At 41.5% G+C, this 19,699-nt stretch overlaps 1 protein-coding gene across 3 annotated transcripts in view; it reads right to left on the reverse strand.

The window, feature by feature from the left end:
* Nucleotides 1–19,699, reverse strand: part of Kiaa0753 (KIAA0753 ortholog) — a 68,650-nt gene that overhangs the window by 9,373 nt on the left and 39,578 nt on the right. For 2 of the 3 annotated variants that reach the window (XM_042680578.1, XM_042680577.1), the window contains exons 10-18: nt 19,355–19,474; nt 17,980–18,069; nt 16,860–16,949; nt 13,724–13,802; nt 12,611–12,694; nt 7,750–7,911; nt 6,686–6,767; nt 1,821–1,941; nt 1,121–1,345 (exon numbers count right to left, since the gene is read on the reverse strand). In XM_042680578.1, coding sequence (XP_042536512.1) covers nt 1,121–1,345; nt 1,821–1,941; nt 6,686–6,767; nt 7,750–7,911; nt 12,611–12,694; nt 13,724–13,802; nt 16,860–16,949; nt 17,980–18,069; nt 19,355–19,474 — 1,053 coding nt within the window. Of the gene's footprint in view, nt 1–1,120; nt 1,346–1,820; nt 1,942–6,685; nt 6,768–7,749; nt 7,912–12,610; nt 12,695–13,723; nt 13,803–16,859; nt 16,950–17,979; nt 18,070–19,354; nt 19,475–19,699 lie in introns of those variants that run through there. The other variant, XM_042680579.1, reaches the window with a different exon arrangement.

The following is a 19,699-nucleotide window of genomic DNA, read 5'->3' on the forward strand; positions in this document are numbered from 1 at the left end:
ATGAGGAGTAGGGCTGAGAAATGAGGATTAACTGACATTTTTGTTCACTGGGAAAACTCTGAATATTGGCTAGTATGTGTACAAAATAAATGCATAAGAGGCAAATAAAAAGAAGCAATTATTAACTCCTGAAGTATGCTTAAGAAATGTGCTTAAGTGGACTATACATGCACAGGCATGCGCACACACACGCGCACACACGCGCACACACACACACACACACATGCACAAAGAACCAACACAAAATACACTATTTAGCTCATTGATGAAAATATCTTGCAAGCATATAAGCAAGCGATACCATGAGGACTTTATTTTTTATTTTTATTTATTTATTTGTTTGTTTTGGTCCAGTCGTGGGGCCTGAACTCTGGGCCTGGGCGCTGTCCCTCAGCTCTTCAGCTCAAGGCTAGCGCTCTACCACTTGAGCCAAAGCGCCACTTCCAGCTTTTTTCTTTTTGTTTATGTGGTGCTGAGGAATCGAACCCAGGGCCTCAGGCATGCAAGGCAAGCGCTCTACTACTGAGCCACCTTCCCAGCACACCATGAGGACTTTAAATCTGGATTCTTTTTATAAAGAATGGACTTCACCAGTATCTTTTCCGGTTATTCATTCATAGCTCTAGGAGCCCATTTTATGACTCTAACGTGCCCACCCTACTCAGGGGGGTGACTCACAGGAGCAGAGAGTGAAGGAAGACACTGCAGTCAGAGGCTGCTGCAGAAGGCCCGTATGTCCCGACTATGGTGATTTCCTGGCCCTGACTGCTCTCTTTCTGCTCAGCAGCATTTTAGGTTCTCTGACAGGTCCTCACTCTCACCAACAGCAAGAGGAAATACCATAGCTCTTTTGCTAAGGTAAACTTTTGTGCCCCCTATTCTAACACTCATATACTGAAGTCCTAACTCCCAATGTGATACATAGGCCTTTGGAAGATAATTCTGTTTAGGTGAGGTTCTGAGGACAGACCCTTCATGATGGGCTTCTGCATCTGAAGAATGAAATTTTTCATTAGGGCCCAGAACTCTAGGGCCCTAAGAAAATCCCCTCTTCAGCTTTACCACAAGTCTGAAATTTGGCCCTTAGTTCATAGACAGTAATATATAATGCCTTACTAACCTTTCAGCAAACAGCCATGGGTTGAAGGAGCCTACAGCCTCATGAGATATGAGCCGAAGGAATTGCTCAAATTGGCTACAGTAGTCACCAATGCTGTGCCTCATACTGGGTGGGACAAAGAGAGGCACTCGGCCTTCTCTCTGTGGAGAATCTCCTGCAAGTGAAGGAATGGGAGCTTCTCTCTTCTCTGGTCCCTCGTCTGCTCCCAAACTTTCATCCAGGGAACTGAGAACACAGAAGAGGAACAGACATGCAAAGTCATGGGTGAGCAAGGTGGACTGCTCATTTACCTTGATAGTTTCATAACCAAAATCTGTCCCTCACAATGAACAAAAGGCAACACTGCAACCTGACTCTCTTTTCTCTTTCCATTGCACTAATGTTCACACTATAGGCATTACTTCTCCTAGACAAAATGACACTGAAAACAAACCTTACAGGAAGTACCAAAACAACCTACATGGACCCAACTAATGCTTGCCCCATGGAAAACCAGCCAAGTGCTGCCACGGATGAATGGCAGGCTCCTGACAATGAAACATACGTTGTCCATTAATAACCATGCTGTGTTACCGTCTCAGAACTGGCAAGATATTCTTTTAAAAAAAACCTTCCACCCTGTAGAAACTGAAGAAATACAGAACTTAACTAGGTCAAAGGCAACCGACTCACATGAAAGCAGACTGTCAGATCCACTTACTTGCCATTGCAGGGACTTTCTAACACGATGCTAACAGCAGGCTCCCTGTGTGTTACTGGCTTTGTGATCCTGATGAGATGAGGAGGCAGAGGCCTTTCACTTACTGCTGGGCTTTTCTGGTCTATAAGAGGACAGGCAGAAAATGAATGCATATAAAGAAAAACTGATGTCCAACTTAGAGCTGTCCTAGTGGCCAACAACCTGTGAGGAAGTCACATGAGCATTTAAGCCTTAATGGGCACAGCTAGCAGTGTATAGGGAAAAATAAAACTACTATAAAGGCAAAGGTGAATATAAACAGTATAAGAAAACAAGCCAGTGTAGAGACAGTCTTAAGAAATATTAAACTCCAGACCGGAGGCATGACTCAGATGGTAGGGCACCAGGTGAGCAAGCAAGCTGAGAAACAGTATTAGGCCTCAAGTTCAAACCCCAGTACTGGCACCCAAAAATAAATAAATAAATAAAAGAAAAAGAAAGGAAAAAAAAAGTAACAATAAACTCTTTCTGAAGGCTCTGGCACCTCTAAGGAAGCCTCCTTGCTGAGATTCCATTATGAACCAGCCACCCAATCAAGGATTTGTAAGCAGTTAAGTTTGTTTAACCTTTAAATGCTTTGATTACTAAAGAAGAAGAAAAAAAACTCTCATGCCTGAACACTTAATTAGCTGATCTAATTTGTCTTGGGCATTGCTAGAAAAAAAATCTGCATGATTATAATCAAAACATTGATTTACTAACTACAACTTACAGGCTTGACAACTCAAGTCTTAGATTCTTTCTAATTTTAAATACATTTCAATGTCAGGAAAGAGCTGTCCTCTAAGGTAAGAAAAACTTACATGTAAAATAGCTTTCTCTGATTCACATTATAATCTCATGATTTCTCTATTGCCTGACAGAAACTGCCCAAACCAACTGATATAAAAAATATTACTGAGAAGCCAGCACTGGTGGCTCATGCCTGTAATCGTAGCTACTTAGAAGGTTGAGATCTGAGGATCATGATTGAAACCAGCTTTGGCTGAAAACTCCATGAAACTCTTCTCCAATTAACCACCAAAAAGCTGGAAGTGGTGCTATGGCTCAAGTGGCACAGTGCTGGTCTTGAGTGACAAAGCTAAGGGACTGATCTAAGCCCTGAGTCCAAGCCCCTGTACCAGCACATACACATGAAAATTTTGATTTCTGTAGTTCTCAGGGAGAAGCAATATGGATTAGACCGCTCTCATTTCAAAGATCACTTTAACCAGACATACCTATAATCCTAGCTATTCAGGAGGCTGAGATCTGAGGATCTTGGTTCAAAACCAGCATAGGACTCATCTCCAATTAACCACCACAATGCTGGAAGTAAAGCTCAAGTGGTGGAGTATGAACCTTGAGCAAACAGTTCAGGGACAGCACCCAGGCCCTGAGTTCAAGCCCCAGGACCAGCACAAGAAAAACAAAAGAACACCAAAGATCATTTTACATTGTGATATAACTAAGCCAACAGGCAGAACAACTAGAAACAAGAATGGCTTACAATTCTGGGGTGTCCAAAGATTTCCTTTATATATACAGAGTCTACAGAGTCCTAGTGACTGTCTTTAAGAACATCAAGTATTCTTCTACATGATACAGCCAAACCATCAGTGACACAAATCACCCCTCTGCTTCCATCTGAAAATAAATTGGCCACGGATGGACTAAACAATGATTAGCAAGGCCCTAGGGAAGGTTTGGAGGGGCTCTGACTTGAACAAAGTATCCAGAGCTGTAACATGCCAAGCGAGCAGTGGAGGAAGGGATCGAAGTTCAGTCGATAACATGGTTCAAGGACCCCTCCCTCCCTCATCCTAAATGCTTGGGACCAAAACTCTGATTGAGCATTCTTAATATGAATGCCCTTTGGACTTCAGATTTTTGGACTTCATATTTGAGGCTTAGGGATGTTTAGCCTGCAGGAGGATATGAACTGCCAAGCTGGGTCATATGAATTGGGCTGTGACAAGTCATTCACTTGTCATGTGGGAAACAAATGGAGGCTGAGGTTGTTTGGTGAGGAAAAGAAACAACATCATCATCTTCAACAACAAAATAGTACTGGAAAATAATAGGAAACAAAAAGGAAAAACATTAGTACTTGGCTTATATGGTTCATCTTTCTTTCAAAATCTGACTTTTTCTAAATACTCAAACTCCTATTTTAAAATAATTACCTGTGACATGAATTGCTGTAAACCTCGACCATGCCATTTCCTTTCCGCCTCTTAGCAAGTACAGTATAGGACTTCAATTCCTTTAGAGGCAGTGCTTCTCCACATTTTATCTCTCCTTCATGGTAGGAACAATGGTAGGAACTGACAAGCATGATTCAAAACAGAATCTGATCAAGGCTTCCCAGCCAAAATTGTGAAAGTAATCTAGCAATTGCAGCCAAAGTGTGTGTGCATGTGTGTGTACTGTGAAATGTGAAGAGAAAAGCAAAACTCTTTCCAACAAAGGTGCTGAAACAAGTGGCGATCTGAAACCAGAGTTTCAGTTTCTTCTTCACACCACAGACAAACTTTACCTGATATTATCATGGGCCAAAACATGAAAACTAAAGCTTTTAGGAGAAAATAGAGTATCTTCTTGCCTCAGAAGTAGGCAAAGATTCCTCAGACAACTGACATCAAAACCATACAAGGAAAAACTGATAAATTAGAGAAGCAGGTAAGTCACTGATGGGGAAACAGTATTTGTAAAGCATCTATCTGCAGAAGCAGATGTGTGGCTCAAGTGGTAGACTGTCAGCCCAGAGTGAAAAAGCCAATGCATACACAAAACTCTGAATTCAAGCCCCAGTACCAGCACAAAACCTCAAAACCAAAACCAGAAAAGCTCCAAACAACAAATAAACAAAACATCTATCTGATAAATTAGTAACTGACATACAAAGGGGGAAAAAGAATGAGGAGTAACAGCTGATAGACACAGATCCTTTTGGGGCTGATAAGAATATTCTGGAATTAAGTAGTGAAAGGGTACTTCGCCTATAATCCCAGCTACTCTGGAAGCAGAGCCCAGGAAGATCAAATGACATACCACCTTAGTGTCATGCAGGTATATACATAAGAATGTAGTCTAAAGATGGTCCTAAGATCAGCCTTGAGCTAACAGAAAAAAAAGCTGGGGGACGTGGCTCAAGTGGTAGCGTGTCTGCCAAGCAAGTACCAGGCACTGAATGAAAGCTCTAATGTAGCAGGGGGTGGGGGATGGACGGGGGTTGGAAGAGAGAAGGGAGGGAGATATATGTGTACAAGTGATGCTTGTACAATTATGTAAATACAATAAGACTAATGAACTATACACTTTTAAAGAATGAAAAGTCTGGGCATGTAGCTTAGTGAGAGAGAATTGCCCAGCATGCACCAATCCCTAGCTCCCTAGGACAGAAAACAAAAGAGAAGGCTGGGAAAGGAGCTCAGTGGTAGAGTACTTCTTAGCATGTGCAAGGCCAGGGCTCAATCCTCAGCACAACCAAAACATATACCCAACAAGAACTTGTACCAGAATATAAAGACTTTGTATAAAAATAGTCAATCCAAGTTTTAAAAATGAGCAAAAATATTTTGGACACTATAAATGACATGTGACTGGACAACAGTCACTTTTAATAAGTTGTAAATATATTACTCATCAAGAGATGAAATTAAAGCCCAGTGCAATATCACTACAGCACAATCAGAGTGGCTACGATGACAAATGATACCAGCAAATGTTGCCAGAGGCATCAAGCAAATTGAGCTCCACAGAGATAGGAGTGTTCACGGAGTATAAACTGATACATTCTTCTTCTGAGAAAGGTTTTTTGAAAAAGTTAAATATACCTATCCTATGACCTGGAAAGTACACTCTTAAGTATTTTTCCAAGACAAATAAAAACTGAGGGTCCATACAAAGACTACATATCAGTCCCTCAGGCAGCGGGACAAATTAGATGTGGTGGGTGCACACCATGAACTACAGATACAAGGGCTAGGGGATAAATTGGTGGCCCCTTGAGATGCCTCCAACAGTTTCTAGAACCTGACAATGTTGCCTTGATGGTACAAGGGACTTAAGGATCCTGAGATGGGGAGAGTGTCCAGGATTATAGGGAACCCTCAGTATGGTAAGGATTCTTATAGAAGGCAAGTAGACGCAGATCTGACTACAGAGGAGGAATGGAAGTGAGGCAACAGAAGCAGAGACTGCAAGAGTAAGTTCACCAGCCAGGTGCATGTCAGCCTTAGACAAAACAGATTCTCCAGCCTCCAGAAGGAACTAGCCTAACCAACACTTCAGACTTGTGCCCTCCAGTACTCTAACAGAATGTGTATCTTTAGTGACCAATATGTACATTCCACTTGTTTAGCAGCAATAGGAAATAAGCAACACAACCAAATATAAGATACTACAGTAAAAGAAGAATGTAGGAAAGAGTTCAACTATGTTTTGGTACTTAGGTGAAATTCTACAACAGCTGACACTAGTTTCAAAGCATAGTGGTTACCTGGTAGTAGGAAACTGGCTGGGAACATGGATCCATTTGTCCAAACCCTTCAGATGACACAAAGACGACTGGGTTTATATATGTAAATACGTAACTCTAACTGCTACTGTGCATATTTAGGAATAAAGTGTGTGATATCAACACACTTTGAAATACACAAAAGAGATGCATTTAATGTAAAGATAAGATGAACTGACAGAAAGAGGGATAAAGAAAAATAATAAAGCTACTATATCAAGTATTAAGCATACCAGTCTACTTAGTGGGTATATCAGTATTCACTATATGTACTTTTTTTTCCTCTCAACTTTTTGGTAATGGGGAAAAGTGGGGAAGCACCTACCATTTCTTTCTTCCTGCATCCATAAATGAGGATCAGCATATACAATTTTATTATATCTTTGGCGTACTGTCTCCTGGTATTTCTTTAAAAAAGAAAGTTTAATTTATGAGAAAAGATGAGTTTCATTATAAACCAGAACTAGTAAGGATGGAAAAGTTCAGCAGACATGGTTAATACAGACAAATGGCTAGGACAGATATCTGCCAGGCCAGGAAATGATTAGTTCGTAGAAGTCTAAAGCTAAACAGTACAATTAACATGACTGCAGTATCCACCAGCATTTTCCATTAGAACCTGTGGTGACAAAAGAGGCTTTCTTTACATGCCTTGTCCAATATGGTGACCACCTGACTACAGACCATCTGCAATGTTTTTACTTTAACACCACTTATTTCAATAGGCATATGTAGCCAGTGTACCTCAGTCTGGACAGTTAAGGAAACCAGTTACAAGACTAGAATAAAATGCTATCCTTAAAATTTCAAAAATCAACGAATTATCTTCTGGCTACAAAGAAGAAATGAGATTAAATCATGGTGTAGCTAAAACAAAATGCAAACATGGTGTCATGAGACCTGGACTCTCACCCCAGCACTGTAATTTAGGGGGATCTTAGCCACTTGTTTCCCTACCGGATCTGTTTCTTGCTCTGCATAATCCAAGGGCTGGGATGGCCAATGTGTGAGACCTAATACCTTATGAGAAAAGCATTCTAAAAGTAGTGTTGTAGAAATTAAAGAAGGTAAAGTTACCAGTGATTTCATAGAATTGCTCTCCCACAGGGTAAAAGAGGCAACTGAATAGAGCTTGAAAACATTACCAATCACTATTAGTTGTGTCAGACAGCATATTCAATATGCTATGCCACATTCTATCCTTAAAATCCCTTCTTATTATGCAGGGCAAGTAACTATGCCATACACTAAGGTCATACACTAAGTTAGTAGCAGAGGTGGGATTTAACAGCAGGACCACGGGGCTCTGACATATTAAGTGCTAGAAGCACAAAGAAGAATAGAGGTGAACCCCCAGTGGCAAAGCTGACCCCAGACCCCAGACCTTACTTCTATCTCTTCCATTCGGAGCATCATGGTCTCCAGATCTGGGCTGTTCTTGCCGTCCCTCAAGATCTTAGCTTGAGTCAGAGTCCAGAGCTCATGAGCAGTGTCTTCCAAAAAGTCACCCAGCTGATGAATATTACTGGCTTGAGAGTTAACAGCTGTGACCTTCAAAATAAGGGAAGGTGGGAGGTGGAGAGGTGACCAAAAAAAAAAAGGAAAGCTTAGATTATTGCTCATAACAAACCAACAGCACAGTTTCCCAACCAGCAGAGTTTCTACTGCCTAAATCAGTAAATACCAGAAGTATTGACTACCATCAGTGTGCTTTTATCACAGCCATTTAAATAAGAGCATTAACTAAGTGGTGCCATTATTATCTATTTAAATAACCATTTCATGTGTTGTCTGTCAGTTGGTAAATTATCTTCCTTTTGCCATATTCTGACAATGTACTAGATTTTGCATGCAACACAAAATAGAGGCATATATATCTCCTTGTTTCTGGGTCAATAATTGGTAAGAGCTTCTTGACATCACAAAGTTTAAGACTCTTTGTCTTTGCTTGAGACTCAGTTATAATCTAAGAGCTTTGCCAGCCTTTCTTGGCCTTTCTGTCCTTAGATTCACAAAGTACTGCAGTTTGCAAAGCATTTCTACGGGCATTTGTTGTGATTCTACTACACGTCTATAGCTTCTGAAAGCTTCTGAAAGAAGCTTTAGTAGAGTAAAAGAGATATTTCTGAGATGAAGGCCAGGTTCTGCCCCTACAAATCTGTAACTTAGAGTAAGTTTATTCAATCCTCTCATCTATGCAATCTATACAAATAATAATCTTGGATTTTAGAAAAGAAGTATTGAAGAAGGCTTGTATTATTGAGATACTCAGCACAAGATCTGGCACACAATAAGAAAGGTTACTACTAAAGCAATTAACATGCAAAACCTTTTAACAGATAACAAAAAAAAAATAATGGCCAACGAATAAATGAACAAAATAATAATAACAATAAATTAAATTCACATAACTATATACCAAAAAGCACTTTTATCTCAAAGTACCCAATCTTAATCAAAGCTAAACAAGTGAAAATCAGTTGAATGATCAATATAATAAAATTACAGAGGGATCAGGGGAGGAGGGGAGCGAAAGTAAGAGTAAAATGAGGGAAAGGGTAACAAGTTTGATAAGAAATGTACTTATCTACAAAAAGAAAATGCAATGAAAAAACAAGAAAATTACAAAAAGATTCAACTTAACCAACAATAGGTCTAGTTAAGTAAGAGATATGAGTAAGTTTGCATGGGCAATATTTCCCATCCATAAAGAATGGAATACCAAGAATACTACTATAAAGCATTAAAAAAAGACAAGGAAGGAATTGATGGGCTACTATGAAAAGAGTATCAACAAATAAAAAAAAGAGCATGGGACTGAATAGCTCGAGTGGCAGAGCATCAGCCTAAGTGATAAGGCTAAGGGGTAGTCAGCGCCCAGGCCAGGAGTTCAAGCCCCAGTGCTGTGATGTGTGTGCATATGCTCGCATACATGTACACACACCACAGACACACACACACCACAGACACAGAGACACAGACACAGACACACACAGACACACACAGACACACAGACACACACACAGACACACACACAGACACACACAGACACAGACACACAGACACACAGACACAGACACACACAGATACACACACAGACACACAGACACAGACACACACACACACAGACACTTAGACACACACACAGACACACACACACACACAGACACACAGACACAGACACACACACAGACACATAGACACACACACACACAGACACACACACACACAGACACACACAGACACACACACAGACACACAGACACAGACACACACACACAGACACACACAGACACACACACAGACACACAGACACAGACACAGACACACAGACACACACACACAGACACACACAGACACACACACAGACACACACAGACACACACACACAGACACAGACACACACACACACAGACACAGACACACACACACCACAGACACAGAGACACAGACACAGACACACACAGATACAGACACACACACAGACACAGACACACAGACACACACACACCACAGACACAGAGACACAGAGACACACACAGACACAGACACACACACAGACACAGACACACACACACAGACACACACACAGACACACAGACACAGACACACAGACACAGACACACAGACAGACAGACACACAGACACACACACAGACACACACAGACACACACACAGACACACACACACACAGACACAGACACACACAGACACACACACTCCAGACCTGGGTGCTGCTCCTGAGCTTTTTTGCTCAAAGCTAGCACACATCTCTACTTGCAGCTTTTTTTGGTACTTAATTGGAGATAAAAAGTCTTTGGAGGGCTGGGAAGGTGGCTCAGTGGTACAGTGCTTGCCTAGCATGCATGAGGCCCTGGGTTCGATTCCTCAGTACCACATACACAGAAAAAGCCAGAAGTGGGTGCTGTGGCTCAGGGACAGTGCACAGGCCCACAGTTCAAACTCCCTGACCAAAAAAAAAAGTCTTCTTGTCACTGCTAGCTTTAAACCATGCTTCTCATATCTCAACCTCCTGAGTAGCTAGGATTACATGGGTGAGCCACTGGTGCATGGCTTTATAAATTATCTTTAAGTAGTTGTAAAGAGGAGTTGCCATTTAACAAAGCAGTTTATGAATACAATGCATCTTGATCTAGGCCACCCTTCCAACAGTCTCACCCATACCTCTTTCCTCACTTTTCTTAATTTTGTAGGATATAGATTGAATTCTTATATCCAAGGCAGATCATTCCTTATAATATTCACAAGTCTATATTATTGCTAGTTCTTAAAACCACTTTGTTTTCCTTTAATTTTACAATAGATATGGAGTTATTTCCTTGGGTTAGATGCTAACCTATTATTTTGTAAGGGGAGGAAAAGTCTACTGTTTAGTTACTATGCTACATAAAATCCCATCCTATAGCATACTTGAATTTAGATGTTGTAGGCTTTAAGTTTCTAGTTTTGAAATCTTACCTCACATAAGATTCTGTTACAAAATATTTGTACAAAAGAATTATAATCACAAACATTATAAAAATATGCTGCAGCTAAAATACTGCTTAATGGGGCTTGGAAGGTGGCTCAGTGAGAGAGTGCTTGCCTCACATGCATGAGGCCCTAGGTTGGATTCCTCAGCACTACATAAGCAAAAACAAGCCAGAAGTGGCACTGTGGATCCAGTGATAGGGTGCTAGAATTGAGCTGAAGAGCTGAGGGACAGTGACCAGGCCCAGAGTTCAGTCCCCACGACTGACTCACTCGCAAAAAAATACTGCTTAATAGTTATTAATAACTATTAAGCAGTATTTTTAGTATTTAAACAGAACAGGGATACATTCTACAAACCTATTTTCTTCCCATTCCTAAACTCACCCTCCTTCCCCCCCCCCGCCCCGTTGTTTTTGTGCCAGTCCTGGAGCTTGAACTCAGGGCCTGGGCACTGTCCCTGAGCTTCTTTTGCTCAAGGCTAGTACTCTACTACTTGAGCCACAGTGTCACTTCCAGCTTTTTCTGCATATGTAGTACTGAGGAATTGAACCCAGGGCTTCATGCATGCTAGGCAAGCACTCTACCACTAAGCCACATTCCCAGCCTCCCACTTCCTTTTCTGAAGCTTTTATACTAGGTCCTGCCCTTTCTTCTGAGCAATCAAATGCAATAAACATTTTACATCCTGCACAAGGGGAAATGGTTGCAACTTTTACTTTCCACTCCAAAGCCTAAGCCTAGATAAGGTAATCACATCCTCCAAACCTTAAGCCAAGTCCTCCAAAGGAAGAAGGGGTGGTTGTACAAACACTTTGAGCTTTTTGGGGGGGCTGGGAAGGTGGCTCAGTGGTAGAGTGCTTGCCTTGCATGCCTGAGGCCCTGGGTTTGATTCCTCAGCACCACACAAGCAAAAAGAAAAAAAAGCCGGAAGTGGCGCTGTGGCTCAAGTGGTAGAGCACTAACCTTGAGCTGAAGAGCTGAGGAACAGCGCCCAGGCCCAGAGGTCAGGACCCATGACTGGACCTGCCCCCCGCCCCCCCCCCCAAAAAAAAACATTTTGAGCTTTTTATTTCTCTTTAATATTCTCATTTCTTTTCTGGACTCTCTCTTTTTTCTGCTGGTCATAAACCAGGCACTCAAAATATGTATGTGTAACAAAAATATTAGACCCTAAGAATAAAAGAAATTAGGCCAGTAATGCGTGAAACTAGGGCAGCCATTCCTCTGCTATAGGCCATTCAGTGACACAGTGCACTCACAGTCTGTCATCAGGAAGAGAGATAAAAGGCACTGACAAAAACCTGTGGCTCGGGGCTGGGAAGATGGCTCAGTGGTAGAGCGCCTGCCTTGCATGCCTGAGGCCCTGGGTTCGATTCCTCAGCACCACATAAGCAAAATCAAAAAAAAAGCTGGAAGTGGCGCTGTGGCTCAAGTGGTAGAGCGCTAGCCTTGAGCTGAAGAGCTGAGGGACAGCGCCCAGGCCCAGAGTTCAGGCCCCATGACCGGACCCCCCCAAAAAAAAACCAAAAAAAAAAAAAAAAAAACCTGTGGCTCTAGAGTGTCTAAGTGTTGTTTGCAAGGCTGATCTAAGTCACAGTGCTAAATATACACCATAAGAATTAACATGCCAGATAGGAAAAATAATTTTCACCCTCCTTGAGTCGGATAATGTAGTGTTTGCAAAGTAATTTGCATACATTTTCCTCTGACTGGAGACATTATCATGTAATAATACCAGAATACCAACAACACACACCTGCTCTGCAGGCTGGGCTGCTGCTTCATTTAATGATGGACGATCCTTCAAATGAGTATTTGCTTCGGTAGAAGAATTAACTCTCTATTAAAATGGACAAATAGATTTATGAATTATAAAAACTCACAACTCATATTAGTACAAATGAACCATGCTACCAAAATAGCTTCTGTGTGGAACTATTCATCAGCTCTACCTGCATTAGGCACTTTGGCAGAATTAATGCATTCTGTCTTCATGAAAATAAATTCTACATGCTGTTTTTGGCTCTCCATGCTCCTACATTCCCATCCTCCACTAACTTTGTAAACACTGAAAAAGTAGGTGTGTGCTTTTATGCAAGTCATTCACTTCCTCTGCTCCACAGTTTCCTCAATGACAAAACAGGAAGCTGACATGTAATTTCTCTAAAACTCCTAGTTCAATACTTGAGATTTCTATGACTCTAATAATAATTCAACACTTCTTAACCTAGAAATGAAGAAATTTACAGGTCTGTACAGGGACCTAGAATGCCCTTCATTCAATTTAAGGCTATAAGATGCTCTACAGCCTCTTCTATTATTTGTGCAATGTGACAGTTTCTATCATTAGGGTAGATCAGGGTCCTGCTGCAGATTTAGCCCATTGCCTATAGAAGGGTGGCACTGCATGTGATTTCATCTTGGAGAAAGCCTTGGTATGTGCACAAAAGTGTCCAAATCTCTCTCCCTTGTGATACAATAGAGCAAATCATTCTAAGCCCCAGAGGTGAGAGAGGACATTATAGTGGGAGAAGTTAACTGAACACAAACATTGCCAATAGAATCTACTTGCTAGAAGGGAAACTGCAATGTAAATGTGTTCTCCCAAGTTCAGATCTCACCTCTCAAAATTAAGACTTTCCTCTCTTCCTTTCCCCAAAGCAGAGGCTAAACTAATAGTACACAGTGGTCTGGGAGTGGCCACAGGGGCTCAAGCAGCATTGAACCCATGCTTTATACTGCAGTTTCTCAGCACTGCAGCCTCCAGCAGCCATGGACAGTTGGCCCTGCAAAGGATCAATGCCACTTCTGTAGCAGCTCTTTGTACTCTATACCTTCCCAAGGCAGGCAAATGGGAGAACTGGATTACCTGGGCCCTGACTAAAAGGGGCTTCAGACGCTCCAGAACAGCTTCCTCTACTTGGTCCGCTAGCTGGGTGGCTGAAACACTGTTTAGAAAATGGAAAATTTTCATGTCAGAAGCAATTCATATCACAAGCAATTCGTATCACAAGCAAGAATACATCTTACATTGCATATTTATCAAACAACTCTGGTTGAAAGGAGAGCAAATGATTATAACACCAGTGCTTTTAGATCTGTACTGCCTATGCAGGTCCCTATGAGCTTAAAATGCAGATTCGGATTCAGATATGCTGAGTGAGGCCAAGATCTGTATATCCAACAAGCTCTTAGCGTGGGTGGAAAAGTTTATGAAACTCTCATGTCTAAGCAAAAAACTAGAAGTAGAGGTATGGCTCACATGGTAAAGCACCAGCCTTGAAAAATAAAAAAAGCCAAGTGAGAGTGAGAGACCTTGTACTGGCACAGGAAAAAAAAATCCCCATTAATAATAATTGTCAATTAAGAATCCTAGCATGGTACTAGTAGCTAATGCCTGAAACTCAGCTACTCAGAAGGCTAAGATCTGGAGGATTCATGCTTTAAAAAAGTCCAGGCAAAAAAGTCCAAGACCTTTATCTCTAATCAGCAAAATTCTATGTTGGAGGTGCTCGAGTGCTAGCATGCCAACTGTGAGTGAACAAGCTGAGCAAGAGCATGAGGCACTGAGTTCATGCCCCAGAATCAGAAAGAAAAAAGAATCTATTCCTAGTAAGGCTGATAGACTAGGTATATACCATTAGTAAATATGAGAGTAGAATAGGTATTTTTAGTCTTGACAAGGCTGAAAAGACCTTTGCGTCCTATTTATTCTTTTGTTTTATCTTGTTTTTGAGATGGAGTTTAGCTACAGCTCAAGCTAGCCTTGAACTATTGATCCTCCTGCCTTATCCTCTCCACTGCTGAGATTATGGCTGAGTCTCATCCCACCAATTCATCCTTTCTTAAAAAGCTAAATTAAAACACAGCAGGTAGCTCACAGTAATCCCAGGACTCAAGAGGCTGAGGCAGAAGTGAAAATTCAACACCAGCCTGAACTACATAGTAAGACCCTAACTTGAAACAAACAAGTAAACAAACAAGCTAAATTAAGTATGTTCCAATAAACCAAGCAAACAAACCAAGAAAGAGAATATACACTAGGGAAACCTGTAAGAGGGAGCTTGGCCTAGCTAGATTCCTGCTCCTCTTGTGACCTGCTCCCTGCTACTAAGGGGATCCTTGTTTCACCTCACTGTCAGGAAGACTGAAGAGGGAATCAAGAGGAAAACATGACAGGACAACCCTCTCTTCAGCCTTTTGTCGGTCGTTGGGGCTGAACTCTGAGCCTGGGCACTGTCCCTCAGCTCTTCAGCTCAAGGCTAGCACTCTACCACTTGAGCCACAGTGCCACTTCTGGCTTTTTTTCTGCTTATGTGGTTTTGAGGAATCAAACCCAGGGCGAGGCAAGCACTCTACCACTGAGCTACCTTCCCAGACAGGCTTTTTGTAGAAGTTCAATGGATTTGGTTTATCTACAGCCCTTCCAATGTTGTAAGTCCTACATCTGCCAGGACTCCCTTAACACACTCTCTCTCTCTTCCTCTCTCTCTCATTTCAGTACTGAGGTTTAAACTAAGGCCTCATGCTTGCTAGGCAGGCACTCCACCACTTGAGTAATACTACCAGCCCTTATTCTGTGGTCTTAGACTGTGATCCTCCTAAGGCCTCCTAAATTTTAAGCGTGTACAACCATACCTGGCTTATTGAGATAGGATCTTACTTTTTCAAAGTTTGCCTTGAACTTTCATCCTTCCAATCTCCATCTCGAGTAACTGTGATCACAGGCATGAAGCACCATGCCCATCTTTCACGCATTTTGTAGGATGGAGTTCTTAGAAGCTCAGTGAAGTGAAAGCCTGATCTAGACTCTGCAACCTATTTTCCCTCAAGTCTTCACCTAATACCAGAGACATTGCCACTTCCTTTGTTCAGCTATTTGTGCCTCTCAGTTGTCAAAGTAAAATAGTTCACTGCTAGAGATGCAAACATTGGTGGCAGACTTGTGAGCAAGGTAATGAAAAGATTAACACAGAATCAGGACAGTGGCTGCCTCTCAGGAACAAATGGTGACACAGCTGAGGAGGGCACATTGGGAGTTTCCATAGTATACACCCCATTCAAGGAGGTGGTACACAAGTACACATTGTATAATACTATGGATTGTATGTGTGCATTTAGTATGCTCATATATATGTTTTTTAATTAAAAACACATCAAAGAATTAATGGGTACAGAGGACTAAGCTTTTGTTAACCAGAAGACAAGTGGATAGGAGTCACAGAATCAAATTTTAGCACAACCTAAGGTTGCACCTGTATAGTATAGATGACCACAGCCTGACAGCGATCTGGTCTATCTCAGATGAGTATAACCACACACACATAATGCTGGATCATAGCTCCTTGGAGACAACTTAGGTGAGAGGGATTTGAAATTGTAAACATGGACATCTTGACCCTTTACTGACAGAACCACAGCCCATATAACTGGGATTGAATGCTTTGTCCTGAATGGAGAAAGAATGTGCAGATGTTTCAATGTGTGCTTTCCTTACCTGGCTGGTAAATGTCTATCAGAGCTGGGAAAATGAGTCAACTGTAGCATCTGTAGCTCCACTAAACCATAGTGTACTTTTTCATGACCTTGGTTAGGTAGGGAACTATTAGGGAAAACCTTAGACTATGTTCCAACTCATATGTGAAATGAAGTAAGCCACACACTTACTTGTAAGAGAAGACACATATCTACCAACCTCCCTACCTTAGAAGGACTGGCATGTAGCCAGAGTAAAGTATCTTGAGATTCATACAAATAAGCAAAGAAAACCTTACAGACTATACCCTTCCCCATATGGTGTTTGTTCAATTTTCCATATTCTCTTTAAACCATCACAAAATATTTCCTAGCAAAAATACAGTATCATATACATGTATGCATAAAGGTACTCATACATCCATTTACCTATTGGTAAGAGGCCAAGCTACACAATCCAGGCTGGTTGTTAGAGCTATGTGGATCAATCAGAACAGAAAAGCACCCCCTATCTTTCCTTAGAAGCATACCTTAATTTTTGGAGTCTTTCAATTTCTTCCATTTTCAGTTCATTCAGCTCCTTTTCCCTTCGAGAAGTTTCAGCATCAAGCCAGTCAAGTCTAAAGGACAGTACAATCAAGTCTCTTCAAGTTAGGATTCCCTTGGGTACTAATCTTGGAGCTAATATAGGCTACTCAGGTGGGGCTTCAGAGTCTTTTAAGGAGTCTTTTAGGCACAAGAAGCATGGTTACACCTAAACAATCTACATACACTTTTTTTAAATAAGTTTTTTATTGTGAAAATACTGTACAGAGGGGTTACAATTACATGAGTAAGGTAGTGAGTACATTTCTCATCAAGCATTGTTGCCTCCTCCTCTGTTTTTCCCCTACCATCTTCACGATTATACTCCCCCCACCCCCACTCCCCAATACACTCACTATTAAAAGAGCTAGATGGCCAGCCACTAGTGGCTTGTACCTATAATCCTAGCTACTCAGGAGCTAGGATAGTAGTAGCTAAGGATAGTAGTTTGAAGCCAGCCCAGGTAGGAAAGTCCATGCAACTCTTATCTCCAATAAACTACCTCCCCAAAATGCCAGAAGTGGAGCTCTGGCTCAAGTGGTAAAGTGCTAGCCTTGATCAAAAAAACCTCAGAGACAGCACCTAGGCCCTGAGTTCAAGCCCCAGGACCAGCACAAAAACAAAAATCAAAACAAAAAGAGCTGGATGATATAGAAATGAGCCTGGATAATGTAGAAATGAGCCTAAATAACAAATATTTAGCCAAGTGCCAGTGGTTCATGCCTGTAATCCTAGATACTCAGAAGGCTGACATCTCAGGATTGCACTTCAAAGCCAGCCCAAGGTGGCTCAAGTGGCAGAGTGCTGGCTTGAGCAAAAGAAGTTCAGGGACAGTACCTAGGCTCTGAGTTCAAGCCCATGACTGGCAAAAAAAAAAAAGCCAGCCCAGTCACCAAAGTCCACGAGACTCTTATCTCCAATTAACCACTGGAAATCCAGAAGTGGAGCTATAGCTCAAGTGGTGCCAGCCTTGGGTGAAAAAGCTCAAAGACAGTGCCCAGGCCCTGAGTTCAAGTCAAAACTAACACTAAAACAAAATAAAAATAAACAAAAATAAACATTTACCTCTCTTTTTGGATCCTATCCATTTCTTTGGCTTTTAGTTCTTCTAGTTCCTTCAGTCTTTTGGAAGCCTCAGCATCAAGCCAAGCAAGCCTAGTAGAGAATAAGAGTCAATAATGCCTCTATGCACAGAAACAGAGAGTATGAGGGACCCCTGCCCCCAATCTCAGCGCCAATCTGGCCCCATTAAGGACTCCGTAGGTATTGTAATGTCTCTGTGCCCATAAAGCTTTCCATATCATGTTCCCTAAAAAGAGACATTCACACATAGAAAGTGCTTTGAGTTAATATGTACAACATCAAGGTCTGTAGACAAATGCTCTTGAGAGCTATCCATCACTTAGGACTTCTTTTTCATGCCACCAGCATCTAGCTATTAAGGGCTTACTGTAAGGAGTAAAGCTCTTGTGCAACTTACTTTATACAAAGAAAAGGTCCCCCATGTAGGCGAAGTCAAATAAAAACAAAAGGGAAAAGTTAACTCTAAACAAATGTACTGTATATGAAAGGACTTTGATTTTTTTTGGTTTAGGAGATGTGAACAGACTAGTCAACCTTTTTTAAGGTGGTGGGAATGACCCAGGGCCCTGTGCATGTTATGCAAATGTTCTACCACAGAGCTATGCACTCAATGCTAATGACCCACTTTCATTCTTGCTTCCCCCAATTATAGAAATAATTTCAGCCACACAAATGTACAGCGAGCTGTTTTCACTCCTCTCTTCCTCTGGAATGCTCTCAGCATCCAGCTCCCTCCATATTTAAATCCTGTTAGTCCTAGTTTGATTTTGACTTCCCTCTGTGAAGCCTAGCTCTCTGCAACAAGAAGTAACCTCTTCCTGTTCTAAACACTCTCAGCTCTTAGGATGCATATCAGATTCAACCTTAAATTACAGATCATTTACATGTCTTTCCTGCTGACTGTAATTAAGCAAAGCCTAGGGTTAGGTCTTAATTGCCCTTTTACAAAAAAGTCTCCTTGGGCTGGGAATGTGGCTCAGTGGTAGAATATTTGCCTAGCACCCATGAAGCCCCGGGTTCGATTCCTCAGTACCACATAAACAGAAAAAGCTAGCCTTGAGCAAAAGAAACCCAAGGACAGTGCGTAGGCCTGTTCAAGTCCCATGACTGATTAAAAAAAGGCTCCATAGACTTCATAGCTGTGCCATGTACAAAATGAGCAATTGACATATATGCAATATTTGAATGATGAAATAAGGAATAAAAGAGGGGCTCCTTGATAGTCATAGAATGTTACAGATAAGTTGAGCAATTTACATTTTAAATAACCAACTTTAGACAGTTGTTAAAACAAGACAGTTTCAGTCTATGTAGTAATCCTTTAATTTTCAAAGATTTGAAAAACACCAACACAAACCTATCTGCTTCATGCCAGACAGCATCTCTCAAATGACAGCTCTCTTGGCTATCTTCTTGCTGGAATGACTGTTCTTTTGGAGCATCTCTGGGGCTAGATTTCACCTTTAACCATGCAGCACTGTACAAAATAGAAAAGTATACCTTTGTGATCATCCACTCCATGTCCAGTGACTCATCCAAAGGAGCCTACTCAGGGAAGACAAGCATTAGGGTAATGCTGATTGACAGCATGGAACCTCTACACTGGAATCCAAACAGAAGAGGGATCCTCTCTAAAAGTTCAATGTCAAAGGGGGAATTCCCTTCGCTTCAAGAAGTAGATACTACTTCAAATGACAAAATG

Source organism: Dipodomys spectabilis, unplaced genomic scaffold, assembly GCF_019054845.1.
Source record: "Dipodomys spectabilis isolate Male_0828 unplaced genomic scaffold, ASM1905484v1 ptg000062l, whole genome shotgun sequence".
NCBI lineage: Eukaryota > Metazoa > Chordata > Mammalia > Rodentia > Heteromyidae > Dipodomys > Dipodomys spectabilis.